Genomic DNA, 15,970 nt, shown 5'->3' with positions numbered 1-15,970 from the left:
TCAACAGCGCAACCAGGAGTACCGTCTTGAACGTGAGGAACTTTGGTTCCTCCGTCTCCAACGGCTCAAAAGGAGGACGAGAGAGTGAGTCGAGCACCAGGACCAAGTCCCAACGCGGCGAACAGGGACCTTGAGACAGGATGTGCACGCAGCGCACTTCATGAACTGGCCCACAAGGGGCTGTTTTACGCGGTTTTCCCCTCGAAGCCAACCGTGGCTCACTGAGATAGCCGCCAGGTACCCTTCGATTGTGGAGAAAACGTTTCCCAGATCATACCTGTCCTGTAGGAAGATCAGGACGTCTGCTACCAAAACCTGGAGCGGAACCATGCACAGCCGGGGACCGTCCCAGATACCATTCCTCGCACACGCCCTACTTTGTCCCGTAGAGAGACCTAGTGGAGTGTGCCCTAGCGGCCTAAATAGTATCCGCTAGTAGTGGAAAAACAGTCATTTCAGCGAACGAACGACTTTGTCCACGTTCACGGCAATGAATAGTTCAATTGACTCGTTCACGTTTTCGTTCAGCAGCTCCACTCTCTAGTGTGAAAACGCCCTCGTGGGAGCGTCTTTGTTTTCTACGTCGCACGTACAGCCCAACCTCCCGTCCTATACGCGGGGGGAGGGGATGGGGGCATGCACTATAGTGTGAACGTAACCGTCCCAGAAAAAGAACAAACTCGTTCACATTCACGGCAAGGAACTAGTTAATTTGAGCGAGTCGAACCTGAACGATACCCCACTGGTAGCCACCATTCTAGGTGGAAAACCAGTCGCAGTCAAGTTTTCCCTCCACGGGCCAGACCCACGATTCTATTTCCGCGGGTCTGGGATGAAAGGTTTCGCCCTTCGCCTGCTGTCGCAGATCCCTGCGTAGCGGGAGGGGCCAAGGTTGCTTTTAGAGGAGGGGAGCTATCCCCGACCTCCGGGAGCCCCGTACCGGAGCCACCAGCAACGCCACCAAGCCTTGGAGTCTGATCCGTTCCGGAGTGGGGTGGATCAGTTCCAGCGGAGGGCACGCATAAGGCAGCCCCCACGACCATTCGTGCGCCGGGGCGTCCAGGTCCAGCGGAGCCCGCTCTCTCATTGAGAGGAACAGCGAGCAATCTGCGTTCTCCTCCGCGGCAACTAGGTCCAGATCTGGTCCGCGACCCCGGTGCGGAAACCAATCTGAATAAAAGTCTCGCCTCTGGACAGAGGATCGGTTCCCCTGTTCAGAAGGCCAAGTACATGAGAGGCGCTGATTGATTCCAAGTGTGCGTCGCACCACAAAATCAAACCTCCGTGCCAGACTGTTCAAGGTAGGAGATCTCGGACCTCCTTGCTTGTTGGTACAGGCCATGGTCGTGGTATTGTCCGTCCTGACCTGAACTTGACGTCCACTGATGTGGGGCTCAAAGTGTTTTACCGCCAAAAGGACTGCCATCAACTCCAAGCAGTTAATGTATGCTGTCCTCATGCTGCGGTTCCACAGACCCATGGCCGTCCGGCCCCCGAAGGTGGTGACCCACCCTGTGAGGCTGTCATCGGTGGCGATCATCATTCTTGAGATGATCCTCCCTACCGGGACGCCCTCCGACAGGAAAGAAGCTACTTTCCCTTGTTGGAGGGACTGCATGCATGCCGCGGACACTGTCACACGGCAAAAAACCTGAGGGAGCTCAACCAGAGAGACCGCATCCAGTGCGATACCTATAAGGTAGCGTGATGGGACTGGGTGAGCACACACTTCGTGCACTTCTCGAAGTTCAGTGTGAATCCCGGGGAGGTCAGGTGCGACACCACCAGTCTATGGTGATGACATGCATCCAGAACGCGAGTCCGCACTCAGCAACCAAATGTTCTATGTAGGTTGCGATGCGGACTCCCCTCTGTCTCAGAGGAGCTATCGCTTGAGTGCATTTCATGAACATCCTGGGACTCAAGACATTTCAAACGAGAGGACCAAGTACCTGTACACACGACCCTCGAACTCGAAGCGCAGGATTTACCTGTGCGGCGGGTAGATAGGGATGTGGAGAAGGGCGTCCTTGAGATCTAGTGAGCTCTTAGATCCAAGATAGGACGTAGCCCCCCCCCTTTCTTCTTGACCAGGAAGTATCTCGAGTAGAAAACGAGCCGGCTTTCTCCTGGTGACACTGTCCGTACGGCGTTCTTGCGTAAAGGGAGGCAGTCTCCTCTCGCAACGTCACCGCCTCTTGACCACTAGCGTGTAACAACAGTGCTCTGTTGGCCATGGGTGGTCTGGTGGAAAAAGCAGTATGTACCGCCAAACAGTTCATTTCAGTGAACGAACGATTTAATTCACGTTCACGGCAATGATTTGTTCAAAAGATTCGTTCAAAGAATCGTTCAAACCGCCAAACAGTTCATTTCAGTGAACGAACGATTTAATTCACGTTCACGGCAATGATTTGTTCAAAAGATTCGTTCAAAGAATCGTTCAAACCGCCAAACAGTTCATTTCAGTGAACGAACGACTTAATTCACGTTCACGGCAATGACCAAAGATTCGTTCAAAGATTCGTTCAAGGATTCGTTCAAACGATTCGTTCAAATGATTCGTTCAAGTTCGGTAGTGCTTCCGGTCCCGGTGGGGCGTAAGGGGCTACTATGTGCATGCAAACGTGTGCACCTGATCCCACTAACATGACTGCACAATGCACAGTCGCAGGAGGAGTTAACCAGTCCACCTGTCGTGTGTGCGGTGTGCTGGGGGGGCATGAACGAAATCGTGAACGTAACGGTTCCAAAGAGGGAAGAGTGTCCGTTCGTTCACGTCAAGCACTAGTTCTTGTGAAAGGATCGATCATAACCGACACATCATTATACTGTCCACTCGTGTGTGACAACAAGGCCCTGTTGGACATGGGTGGTTTTGTGGAAACTGCGGCCTGTACCCCTGTGCTCTCATATGAAGCACCCAGGGGTCGGCGTTGCATTCTTTGCATCGCTTGATGCGGAGTGACAAAAGATTTGGAGGGGTTGTTATTAATGTCGGGCGTACGCGAGCCGCCATCCTGGCTGTACTCGTTGGCCCGGCAACCATGTTTGGCTTTTTCCTGGTAACACTTCCCTTACGGCATTCTTGCGTAATAGAGAGGAGATCTCCTCTCGTAACGTCACCGCCGTTTGACCACTCGCTTGTGACAACAGTACTTCGTTGGACATGGGTGGGTTGGTGGAAAATTGCAGTCTGTAACCCTTTGCTATCGTACGAAGCACCCAGGGGTTGGGGTTGCATTTTTTCCATTGCTCGATGTGCAATGACAACGGATTTGGGGGGGTTGTTATTGTATTCGAGCGTACATGAGCCGCCATCTTGGCGCCACTCGTTGGCCTGACAACCGTGCTTGGTGTTACTTCCGGGCCCACGTACGCGGCCATTTTGGAAATACTGGCCACGCATGTGGGCGCCGCCATTGTTGCCGGCAACACGTGTCTGCGAGCAGCAGCGGCCATCTTTATTGGCAACATGTGTTGTGCAGTGGGGGCGGCCATTTTGGCTACCCCCACCTTCCTTACAACTATTTGGCTTATATTTACCTTGTGACTTTCTTTCATGGACCAAGGAAAATTTTGGCGTGACCCTTGTAGGAAATGACGGTTTTGGCCCGCCATAACGCCTTTTCTCTGTCCAACGACCACCATGGACCCCCCGTGGGGGGTCCGTAGTGGTCGTTGGCTCATTTTGGGTACTTTTGGTTGCAATCTTCTTGGTTGTTTACACAAGCATTTTTTGTCATATAAGCAACATTCGCAACATAAGCAGGGGACACAATCACATTCAACAGTGCATACACATTCACGTAATTCTCTACAAAGACATGTGTATTCAACTGTGCACGCATATTCACGTAATTCTCTACAATGACATGTGATTGCGACGGCAGGGCTTTTGGTTGCAATTCTTTTTTGTTTTTTTATTGCACAAGCACTGTATTGTCATATAAGAAACATTTGCAACAGAAGCAGGGGACACAAATGCATGCACATTCACATTCACGTAATCCTGTACTATGAATTGTGTGTGTGTGTCTTGTAACTCGGGGCTAGTAGCGCAGTTTTCTGTCGCCGCTAGCTCCGGTTTGGTGGGGTTTGGAAGGTGGGGAGGCGTCGCTGTCCCTCTGGTCAAGCTGCTCGCCTCTGGTCGGTAGCGGGTGGGGCGGAGGAAGACTGGGAAAAGCAAGCTGGACCTACCTGCCGGGTCTGTGGTGAACCACCGTGCCCTTCCGTGGGTGACGCACAAACCGAGTACTCTACCAGCCCATTCTGTGGAGTATTTGTCGAGAAAGATCTCCTGTGTGAGGCGTCGCATCTCAGCTAGCGCTGGTATAGCGGCGTCTCCGGTCTCGAGTTGCTTTTTTAAATTTACACAGACACTTACTTTGTCATGGAAAAACATTTCGAGCCACACAAACAAAGGGAACACATAGGCATGCACATTCGGCCAGATCTGTACGCTGATGTGTGTGTCGCGGCTTCTTCCAGGGCTGGGGAGCCTAAGGGAAGGTGGCGAGAACTGAGCCTGGTGGTCTACGGTGGCGCGTGCGTCATGGTAGACTGTGTGTCCCACTCATCCAGGGGCTGTGAGCAGGAACGGGTGTCGCGTCCTCACCGGGGGGGAGGGGAGATCCAAGCTGGCTCCCCGGTCGTGGCGATCGGCGGTAGTGTTAAGCTCTCGTCGAGTCATCGTAGAGGACGTAGGTGGCTAGGCTAGGCTAGGCTAGACTAGGCCAAGGCCACTGAGCTAGCTAGAGGCCAGGCTAAGCTAAAGGCTGTATTAGCTAGGCCAAGGTAACTAGTCTGGTTAGTTTAACGTCCGTAGAATGCTGTGTTTTCCTCGTCCGGAAAAGCACGGCGGGGATAGGAGGGAGAGAAGGAGGTCCGGGGAACTCTCAATGGACTGAGAATCCTACCCGTCGCTTCAGAGTTAGTAGAACCCGCAGACCTCGATCTTGTAGAAAGGTGAGAAGCTCCTTCATCGTAGGCAGAAGGAAGCCAAGAGAATGACTTCCGCGTTCCGGTCTCCTTTTGTGCCCTCGGGTAAGAGGGCTACCGGAAAGCGACGGAAGACCCATCGGGCCAAAAAGGGTTTGGCCCTGAGGGAGTGAATGTGAAGCTTCTGTACATCGCCAGAGGGCGCTGTTTCCCATATGTGAACACCGAGAGAGCAATGTAGCAAAACCATGCAAGGCACCATCCTGCTCATCTGGAGCAATTAGGGGGGTTCAGCGTCTTGCTCAAGGACACTTCGACACTAACTCTGGGAGAGCCCGGGATCGAACTGGGAACCTCACAGTTCCCATACGGCCGCTCTACTGGCCACTCTACCCCTGAGCCCCAGTAATTATTAAACCGCTGTCCTACAGAACCTCCTACAGTTCTGATTGGATTTGCATGAAAGTTCGAACATAGTTTTTTTTTTCTTTACCCAGGGTAGGTTTGCTGAGCATGAATGCTTTTCCCCCCCCCAGTAACGCCCTTCTTCACAATCAAACGGACACACACATTAAAACCTGGGAACTGTCCAGTAGGTTTTCATTACTCTGCGTCCAGAATAAAATATTGGCACTTTGGCTACCAGTGTGTGTGCGGCCACTTTTATTGTCTCTTGAAGACTATCATTTGGATCCAACTGCCCAGTACGACCACATACGTCTTATACTGTTGGCCACTGAGCACTTTTCCAAAACAAACTTACTAGTTTCATGGCGGTGTGTCTGCGGATTAGAACAGCCCTACCACATCTCTCTCAATGTTAGAAGGTTATTGAAATGTTCGATTTTGGGTTTAAAATATTAGAAACAATTTTCTATCTCTCTCTCTCTGTGTGGTGGACACTGGACACTACAAGTTAACCAGCGATCTCGCCCATGTTGACTATGTTGAATGGAGAGGTTTGGATTCATGTTAATGTGTATTCTAATTTAACCCTTTAAACTCTAAATACTCTTTAGGGTACTTTGGCTCTGTACTTGGTCTGCTCTGTTTTCCCTCTACACCAAACCTCATAATGTTCCCTCCAGAATAGGCATGCTAGGGTTACATTTTATGTAAAAAAGAAAAGTTCCTAATTCTTATCACACATGGGCAGTCCCCCTGTAGTAACTCTGAGGGTAGGGGTCCTGGTAGGGGTCCTGGTTTACTCATGGTTTACACTAATAAAAGGAGTACTTCCTACAGTTCCTAGCTCTTCAAGAACAAATACATCATGCAATGTTTCATGGAGTTCTTCCAACTTGCATTAAAGTAAAATAGATTTTCCCTTAAATAGACAGTCAGAAATTTACAATTACAATCTAGGCATTCTTGGGCTTCATCAGAGCAATTTAAATTGTCACAATACATTAAAGTGCCTAGTTAATGAAACTCCAAAGAGTGCACAAATGTAACCCTTACGGGGTCGTTCATTGCGGGTCCATTTGGTTATATTTGGACACTCTTCGGAGCTAAACCAATACTGAGGATGTGACGATGAACTTTGGAACTTTGTGACATCACCGTCTGGCCACGCCCACCATTAATGCCCCCCCCCCACACACACACACACACTTCATTTATCAATCCAGTTCCTATGATGTTTTGTGAGCTTATAGAGGCTATAGAGGCTATTACACCCACGTGTAATTAACCATTTGAACCCTAGCATCCCTACTCTAGGGCTAACATTTGCTGGGAGAAAAAAAAAGATCTACAAGCTCACAACACGTTGCAATGTATTGCGAGCTTGTATAGTAGAGTGGCTATTTTCGGTGAAGAGATTTGGTGCAGAGGGAAAAGAGAATGGACCCATTGGAGCCGACCCCATTCATCTAAGTATTAGTTTAAGTATAGAGCAGTGGTTCTAAACTTTTTCTGGTTCAGGGCCACTTTTTCTGGTTCAGGGCCACTTGAAAATCTGTAAAGTGTTTGAGGCCCACCCATCTGACCACTTAACATGGGCTGCCGTGTTAAGTGGTCAGATCGGTGTGCCGCGTGCATTTTCAGAGCATGTTTATTTTAATGATCTATCAGTCTATCGTGTTCTGGCTTGGATCAATGGAACTAGCATAGTATTCCTATTTACCCTATTTGTATGACAATTTTAAGATTTTAAAGAACAAATGCCATGACTTTTAATATTAAAGCTGCACTATGAATCTTGACCTTGACCATCAGGTCAAAATTCGTGTCAGATCCTGTGTCTAGGTGAGACATGACCTTTGACACGATCAAAATGTCTCAATAGGAGAGCAGGGAGACAAAATCCAACCACCCCAATCGTATAAGTTATATTGTTTTAACATACAGATGGGACAAAATGACATTTTATTCATTCAAAAAAAGTTCCATAGTGTGGCTTTAATGTTATATTACTACTAAAATCTTAGTGTTTACCCAGTTATTTGTGGGACCACTTACAGCATACTCAAGTTCCACAGGTTGAGAATCACGGGTATAGAGGGTTTAATGGTTCAAGTACAACGCAGGCTTCAGAGTGCCATTCTAGTAGCGCGTGTTCTTTTTTGTGTCGGTACAGATGGCAGCCTCATGTCCAAGGACTCCCTGCCCACTCAGAGCACTACACTAGAGGCCCTGCTGCGTGGAGAAGGGCTGGACAAGAGGAACAACTCCAAGAATGATGAAGAAAGCCTGCTGGAGATCCAGGTGAGTTCTGCGCACACCTTCACCATCCATGTTCAGTGGTATTTTTAGAATCAAGCAGATTAAAAGCTTGGTATTATTGTCAGGGGTGGAAAGAGTGCCAGAATATCCTGCTCAAGTTGAAGTACTTGAGAAGAATATTACTCAAAGTAATTGTAAGATTATTTAAAGGGCAAGACCACTTTTGGTAGAGGTCTGGGTTGTGTAGTTACCTTGCCATGATGTAACTCCAAAGGTGGACAAGAAATCAAAAATAATTGCTCCATTGATTAGAAATTGATAATTAAAAATATGCTCCTCATTGACTTGCATTGTACGGTGAAACAGCTCTCAAAGTCACTCTTTTAGCACATAAACGAACGCAAACAAAGTTGAGTCAGACGATATAGAGCATCACCAAACCCAGTACTGTTTGTTTTTTAAATAAAAATGTCACATTCCTAGGTGGTTTGAAATTCAAACCTGATTTCTAAAGATGTCTCGGTCTGTAAACTCGGATGCCTGATTTCAGCTAAAAATAGCTGATCTACAAGCTCACAAGCTTGTGAGCTTCTGTCGCTACCACAGCAACCAGTGCAGATAGGTTTACGATGTGTGAATACACAAATCCGATCGGATCACTTGCAAATAGCAGCGTAAACAGTCAGTCCTAAAGATTGTATTTGAGAAACAAATGCTATTTTGCCTAACAGCCTTGTTGTGTTTTTTAGAGAGTTCTGGAGGCCGATGCAGCAGAGGACGCCTTCAATGATGACGATGACTTTGAGGTAGACACTCCCAAACGGAGACACAGAGGCAAAGGAAGGGTAAGTCATCTGAACAAAATCTTTTCTAACGTTTTTGTCAATGCTTTTGATTACATGTTTTAAAATGTTAGGTCATCTTGCAGTCTCTTGCTGCCTGCCATGGGAAAGTGGGTGTTCTTGTGCTCGGATTACCGTGCTGCGATTTGTTTCAGTGTAGCTATGTAAAGATTTCTAGAGTCACATGTACTACTACTACTGCAGTGATCATACAGAAATATGTTCCCTTATTACAGATTAAAATAATAATGTATCATAATTTTGACTGTTGAATGAATTTCTAGGCATTTGCATATCTTGTCAGCTTCTATCTTTGCAAATAAAATTAGCTAGTAAGGAAAATGTTATTAATTAACTATTAAACGGTGAATTTCTGTTCAACTTTTTAATTTCTTCAGCGATGTTAATTTTTCATAGTAGACCTAAAGTGAATCACGCATAGGCTGAAAATAATATACTTACTTATGCCCTTTATGCCTGCTGGCATGTAGGGCAGCAACAAAGGACTTCCACTCCTGTGTGTGTTCTGGGCCAGTGTCTTTATAGTTCCCCAGGTGTCATGCAGGGAAATAATATATGCAGCACTAAATACAGTAGGAGTTGTCTAGGATTTTGCATAGTATTACCTTCACCTTTTTATTTGCATAGGAAATGGATAAAGTCATATGGTAGGGTTGGATTTAGTTTTTCCACATGTCTGCACAATAGAACCTTAGGATTCACCTTACATATCGGCTGATATCTATCTACGTATCAATAGCAGGAATCTACGTATGTACGTACATCTCTTTGTCCGTCGCATATCTCGAGAACGACTTCACACTTGGCGGGTGTACTGCTGAAGACCCATGGAACTTAGTGCATTGTCGAGTGTGAAGTCGATCGGATGAACGGTGCTCCAGCGCGGCTACGAGTTAGTTGCAAACACCATTGTTCCGGACAGACATGATTGCACCAGTGCACTCGTTTGTCGGGTCTGGGGGACCACCAAGGACCACCAAACGGACCTTTTTGGCTCTGTAACTCTGAGAGTGTACAAAAGGAACCAAATGGACCCGTACAGTGTAGATTGGAGTCCCAGAGATGAATATTTTTTGTGTCAAACTGGGGGTCACTGAAATGAAAAATGTTGGGAATCACTGCTCTAGTATCTGTAATGCTGGGTTCAAGGTTTCAAGGTTGTGCTTTATTTTTACATCTTGTGTACAGGTACATAAGAGTAAAACTTATTTTTGGTTGGCTTCCTTCAGACAACGCAGCAGCATAGGTAATAATAACGATAATGATAAAACCGTAAAAAGATTTTAAAAAGAGAGAGTGCAAAGAACATCAGTGTACGTATGTACACGTGCATATAATCTTGGTATATTATGTACACCAACAGCATTTTTTCAGTAGCTGCCACCTAACTTTATGTAAACAACTTCACAGTATCTTCTTGGGTGCTTGGCTGATGGCTTGTATTTCCACAGGGCCGGGGCTCAGGGCGCAAGAGGACAGATATGGATGACCACGACAAGCCGTACGTCTGTGACAGTAAGTGGAGATGGGCTCTGCAACACGAGGGCGTGTGTTGACATCATATCCATGTGTTTGGTTAGTGTGGAATGAAAATCACGCCGATCAATATTGCTATGTGTGGAAAAATGAGATCAGAATAACGCAATACTACATAAGGATACTATTTACATACATTTTGTTTTCTTTTTGAAGTTCATTATCAATATTTAATTGAACAAATTTATTTTGTCTTGTGTCATTTAGATGGATATAAAACTGATGAATGAATAATTTAGGTTCGAAGACAAATGGATACTTATTTAATACAAATGGATACTTCTTTTTAAATAAAGTATCATAACAGGGTATATAGTGGATAATATAACACATTGTGTGGGATATGGCTTGGCATAGTATTGTGTGTATACCCTTCACATAAATACTATTCTGTTTAGAGAGTTGCTTGTACCTGTATGGGGGAGTGACATTATAAACCCTTCTTGATTTTGGTATCAACATTTTTTTTTTGTATATCCAATATATAGTACACCTTATTGGCTTCTGGATACTGGATACCTACATTCCTTTATGCATCTTCAGGCCTTATTTATCAAAATGTTCTTTGAAGTCCTGGATTTCATTGTAACTCATTTCAAATAACCCCCAATACCAACATAATAAGAAAAGAGGTATGACTATATTATTAATTGATGAAGAAAGGGGTTGTCTCACTCGACGTCTCGCAAAATTTCTATATACAATACAATTTGTTTTGTCATCCGTCAAGATCCATTTTTCATACATTACAGCGTGTCTTCAATTTTGTTTGTGTGAATGAAAGATATTCCTTATTTATTGAGAGCTTTCCATAAGCGAGCTTTCCATAACCAATTATACAAAGATGAGGTTGGAAATGGGTGAAATGCTCCCTTTGAGCCCTATTTTAAAAATAAATAGAGAATATATATATATATATATATACTGTATGTATCGTGACTTTTGAAGATGTTTGAACATTTTCCCCCAATAATGACATTCCCCAGAAGACATCTCCCTGCAGTCAAGCAAGTTGCATGGTGAAAAAAAAACAAAACGGGGGGTGTTGGATTTTGCTCTGTTGTGGTGACTTGTTGAGCGAACACATACTCATGCTTTTTTCCTTTCCTTTTCCTTTTTGTTTTTTGCTTTGTGTTTTCTCTGTTTCAGACAGATACAAACAAAAGCATAACTCAAAATCTTCGGCCTCAGGTATCTGGACTTGTTGACTCTCTTTGATGGTAGTGCTTTAGGATATTTGGAGTGGTTTTGATAGATCGTAGTTGAGTGGTTCTGTTGCAAGTGCTGTGATTAACGATGTAGCTCCTGAACTCACTCTGTTGTCCCTTTTCCAACTTGAAAGTGCCTTTGGTGTCATCACTTAATCATAGTCTTCTCTTCTTTAGCCCTGCCTCTACAGGGTTGTCGTCTTCCTTATACATATTTGTTTGTAGGGCTGCAACTGGCCATCCATTTTCGTAGCGATTATTCTATCGATTACTTTGATTAATTGAATAATCGTTTAGCATGTTTTTTTTTTTTTTTTTATGTCCATGAATCGATGTGAAAAAATGTGTAATTGATGTTCGACTAAATCGATTAGTCTGATTAACCCAAAAATATCAAAAACAGACGGTCTACAAGCTCACTACGTGTTGCTATGCGATGAATTGCGAGCTTGTAGATCGGCTATTTGTATTATTTTTGAATGTTTTTGTCACCTATACTGATGGGAAAAAAAGAAAGATATATATTTATATATTATTTCACCAAAAATCTATGGTTTTATTCAAATCAATTATTATTTCTTAAATAATTGATTAGTTCAATTATCTGTTGCACCCCTAGTTGCTTGTACCGTATTTGACTGACTAACCCAACAAAATCCTTGAATGACCATTCCTTTCCACTTGGAGGCTTAAGCTAATGTCCATTGGGGATGTTATTAATCTTTTATCTTTTTACATTTTTTGTTTCTATTTACCATGGTATGAAAATAAATGTTACATTTAAAATATAATAAGAATAAAGCGGGTACACGTTGAGGTGTAAAAAAGGTGGATAGATGCCCTGGCTATAATCAACTTAAATGCAATGAGTATTGAGTTATACGCATTTCTATCCTGAGTCTGACACAAGCGCTCAGGGAGGGGAAAAAGGACAAAAAAGAAAAGCATGCACGAAGTGTCTCTGATCCATCTCTTATAACTGATTTGTTAAAGGGATATTTCACTTTCAAAAAAACTTTGGGTCATTTTATCATCTACTCAGGCTTTTGTGAGCCCCCCAGATCGAAAAAACACAGCCCCCTCGCGTATTAGGAGGGCGGGGTGAGTCACCAGAACCAAGGACGGGTGTTTTTGATAAATCTAACATGGTTAAAATGGAGTTTGAAGTTATAATGGGTTTGTATAGGAAGGGGGCGTGTCTGATAAAATGAATATCATATATCTAAATACTGAATCAAGCAACTTAAAAACGGTCTGGGGGGCTCACAAAAGCCTGAGTAGATGATAAAATGACCCAACGTTTTTTTGAAAGTGAAATATCCCTTTAACTTCGGTTTCACTTCAACTTTATGAGAGTTGGTAGGACTGAACATGTGCCCGCTGTGTTTCTGTGCTCTGTCTTGCAGTCTGTGGGAAACGCTACAGAAACCGCACGGGGCTAAGCTACCACTACACCCATTCCCATCTGGCAGAGGAGGACCGAGCGTCCGCGACCTCCAGGTCCCCCTCCACACACAGACACAAACGTAAGCCATTGACTCCTGGTACACAGTGCACACTAACATCGCCAACAAATGGTCACAATGCATACAAATAGTAGTTGTATACAGTGAATATGGGCTCGCTTTTTACTATGCGGTCCGTTATTATCAGTTGGTAGTTGCTTTGATTTGTCCAATAAGTATTTGCCCTCTGTGGTGTAATTGTAGTGAATCGTTTAAACCCTATATAATTCATCGATCGGGGTACTTGATCCCCTTCTTTTTCCCCCCTTGCTACATAAAATCTCTTTGCCTGAAAATAGCCGATTTACAAGCTCACAACACGTTGCATCGGCTGTTCATGTTTTGTCATCCACTTGCCTGAGTGTGCACTTATGTGCAACAGGCACTTCAGTCAAATTCCACCTTCCTTCACATGGAAGTCGGGACAGGTTTTCATTATGCAGCTTTTTCGCAGTAAGGTTTGGTGTAATTGAAATGTCTTTCTCTTCCTCCATCATTACCCTGCAGGCCAGAAGGGTCCAGGTGAGACTGGCATTCCCAACAACTACTGTAATAAATGCCAGGGCTCCAATAAGAAAACGGGTAAATCTGGGCCTCCGTGTTCAACCTGCCAACACACGAGTAAGTGTAGCATGAACTGTTCTGTGTCTCAATTCCATTCTATATTATACTAATACCATACAATCAATCAATCAATCAATCAACTTTATTTAGCAGACACATGGTCCAATAATAACAAGACACATAAAAACATATACAGCAGGGGTCTTCAACGTTTTTCAGCCCAAGGACCCCCTAGCTGAGAGAGAGATGAAGCAGGGACCCCCCTCTATAATGTATAAAATTGTGTTTCAGATGAAACATATTTTTTTTACTTGGTCTGCTTTTTTCCCTCTACACCTATACCTCTTTGCCAAAAATAGCCGATCTACAAGCTCACAACGCCTCGCAGCACAAGGCTTTGTGAGCTTGTAGATCTGCTATTTGGCTAAAGTTCTCCTCAGAGAAAGGATGCTAGGGTTCAAGTGGTTAATGTAAAAAAGAAAAATCATAACGCACAAAGATTTGTTGGCCCCCCTGTAGTAACTCTGAGGACCCCCTTAGCGGTCACGGACCCCCTGTTGAAGACCCCTGCCCTACAGTAATACTATATATGCTGTATATTGTTTTGGCAATTCGCATGCAAGAAATTCACCTGCTACCGTTTTGTGCTAACAGGAAATAACATGGAGCATTGCGCAGACGATCGTCATCGAGCTGCAACCCATCAACTTCAGCCAATACCAAATTCAAAAGGTTAGTGCTAGATCCCAAGAATTATAGAGGAATGCTAGACAGTGCCTGCAACCAATCAAATGGTGTTTGGCGCGGTTTGATTAATGAATTAGGTTGAGTTGAGTTTAGGACATGGGTTTGGTTTTGGTGTAGTTAAGGATCTGGGCTGTGCACGCCATGACGGCACTTCCTGGGATCTAGCACTAAACAGTTCAAAAAAGCTATGTAACTGCCATTAATAATTATAATAAAGCTTTATTTATATAGCACCTTTCGTTACAAAGTGCTTCACAGAGGGTAAAAAAATACACCATACAGTAAAAACATTAAAAGCAAAAAAAGAAATTATGCAGCAATACAGTACACAATGGGTAAATGCATTTAGGGAATAAAAGCGACTTTATAAAAGTGAGTTTTCAGATGGGATTTGAACCGGGGCACAGACTCTGCAAGCCTGATCTCTAGGGGGAGGGCATTCCAGAGAGTTGGAGCTCTAAAAGCGAAGCCCGATCACCTATATATTTTTTTCTGGTAAAATGGGATTTCGAGTAGGGCTTTGTCTGAGGACCTCAAATTGCGCTTTGGTTCATATGGCTCGAGTAGGTCGGAGATGTAGGATGGGGCCAGACCAGAGATGGCCTTAAAGGTAATTAATACAATTTTAATATAAATTCTGAAAGTGATTGGGAGCCAATGTAGGGATGCCAGAATTGGTGAAATATGATCATACTTTTTTGTGTCTGTCAGGACCTGGGCGGCAGCATTCTGAACCAGTTGTAACCGTTGAATTGATTTATTGGAGAGACAGGAATATAGGGAGTTACAGTAGTCAAGGCGTGAATGGATGAATGCGTGAATTACTTGAGTTAAATCGGGGGTGGATAGGAAGGGCTTGATTTTCACATTAACTACTTGAACCCTATATACTTCATAGAGCAGTGGTTCTCAACCATTTTAATTTCAAGGACCCCCAGTTTGACTTGCATTAGGCTACGGACCCCCATTTAATTAAATTTCTATCTCTGGGACCCCAATTTATATTGTAAAGGTCCATTTGGTTCCATTTGTACACTCAGAGTTACAGACCCATAAGGGTCCATTTGGTTCCTGACTATCCATCATTTAGCTGGGGACCCCCTGGAACTCCCTCAAGGACCCTTGGGGGTCCCCAAACCCCACTTTGAGAACCACTGTCATAGAGAACTGAAGTCTGACATCACTGCCACTAGAGGCCGCTGAGTTATTTCTTCCACTGAAAATACCATAGGGTCTCAATAGCTTTGTGAACCGGGTTCCCAAAATAAACAAATAAGCCCGGCGATTTTACTCGTATGGATATGAAGCATCAACTGAAGCATCTTTTGTCCAATGAGTACGAAAATAAATAAATGTTCTCCAAGCACAGACCTTATCAAATGTAACTCGAAATCATAAATTACACTGTCACATACCTGAAAGATTTCTTCCCCCCCTCTATGCCAAATCTCTTCTGTGAAAATAGCTGATCTACAAGCTCACAACATGGCAAGCTTGTAGCCTGCTATTTTAGCTGAACATTCGCCCCAGAATAGGGACGCTAGGGTTCATGTGGTTAACTGTTCCTTTTTATCGTTCTCCTTTGTGAGACGACAGATTACGAGGGTTAATTAATGACCTTTTTCTCTGCATTGTGGGACTATAAAAGTGCTACAGTGATGACGTATTTTTATAGGCCAAGCCAGAAGTTACTACCATCCAACTAAGCATTACTACCGCCATGGGTTTCCAGTGGAATTTTTGCATTGGTGTCAACTCTGTAGCAAACAAAGGCTTAGGATATTTAGCAAGTTTTTGTTCAACAACACAATGTCTTCAAACCAGCACTCTTTAAACAAGGGAACCAGGGGACCTGGTACTGCCAGACCCCTAGTGGTTGAAATCTGAATGGCCGGAAATCTGAATGGTTTCTAAACTACGTCACGCTAAGCTTGGCCAA

At 44.3% G+C, this 15,970-nt stretch overlaps 1 protein-coding gene across 3 annotated transcripts in view; it reads left to right on the top strand.

The window, feature by feature from the left end:
* LOC308075312 (zinc finger protein DPF3-like) overlaps positions 1-15,970 on the top strand; it is a 45,803-nt gene that overhangs the window by 24,050 nt on the left and 5,783 nt on the right. For 2 of the 3 annotated variants that reach the window (XR_013932186.1, XM_080415108.1), the window contains exons 4-9: positions 7,523-7,650; positions 8,358-8,453; positions 9,923-9,986; positions 12,622-12,741; positions 13,228-13,341; positions 13,939-14,016. Coding sequence is in view for 2 of the 3 variants with exons in the window: in XM_080415108.1 (XP_080271234.1) it covers positions 7,523-7,650; positions 8,358-8,453; positions 9,923-9,986; positions 12,622-12,741; positions 13,228-13,341; positions 13,939-14,016 (600 nt within the window). In the remaining variant the exon portion in view is untranslated. The remainder of the gene's footprint in view (positions 1-7,522; positions 7,651-8,357; positions 8,454-9,922; positions 9,987-12,621; positions 12,742-13,227; positions 13,342-13,938; positions 14,017-15,970) is intronic. The other variant, XM_080415109.1, reaches the window with a different exon arrangement.

Source organism: Gymnoscopelus braueri, assembly GCF_963280865.1.
Source record: "Gymnoscopelus braueri genome assembly, chromosome: 19".
Taxonomy (NCBI): domain Eukaryota; kingdom Metazoa; phylum Chordata; class Actinopteri; order Myctophiformes; family Myctophidae; genus Gymnoscopelus; species Gymnoscopelus braueri.
Note: the sequence above shows the minus strand (reverse complement) of the source record. Positions and strands in the feature narration are given on the sequence as shown.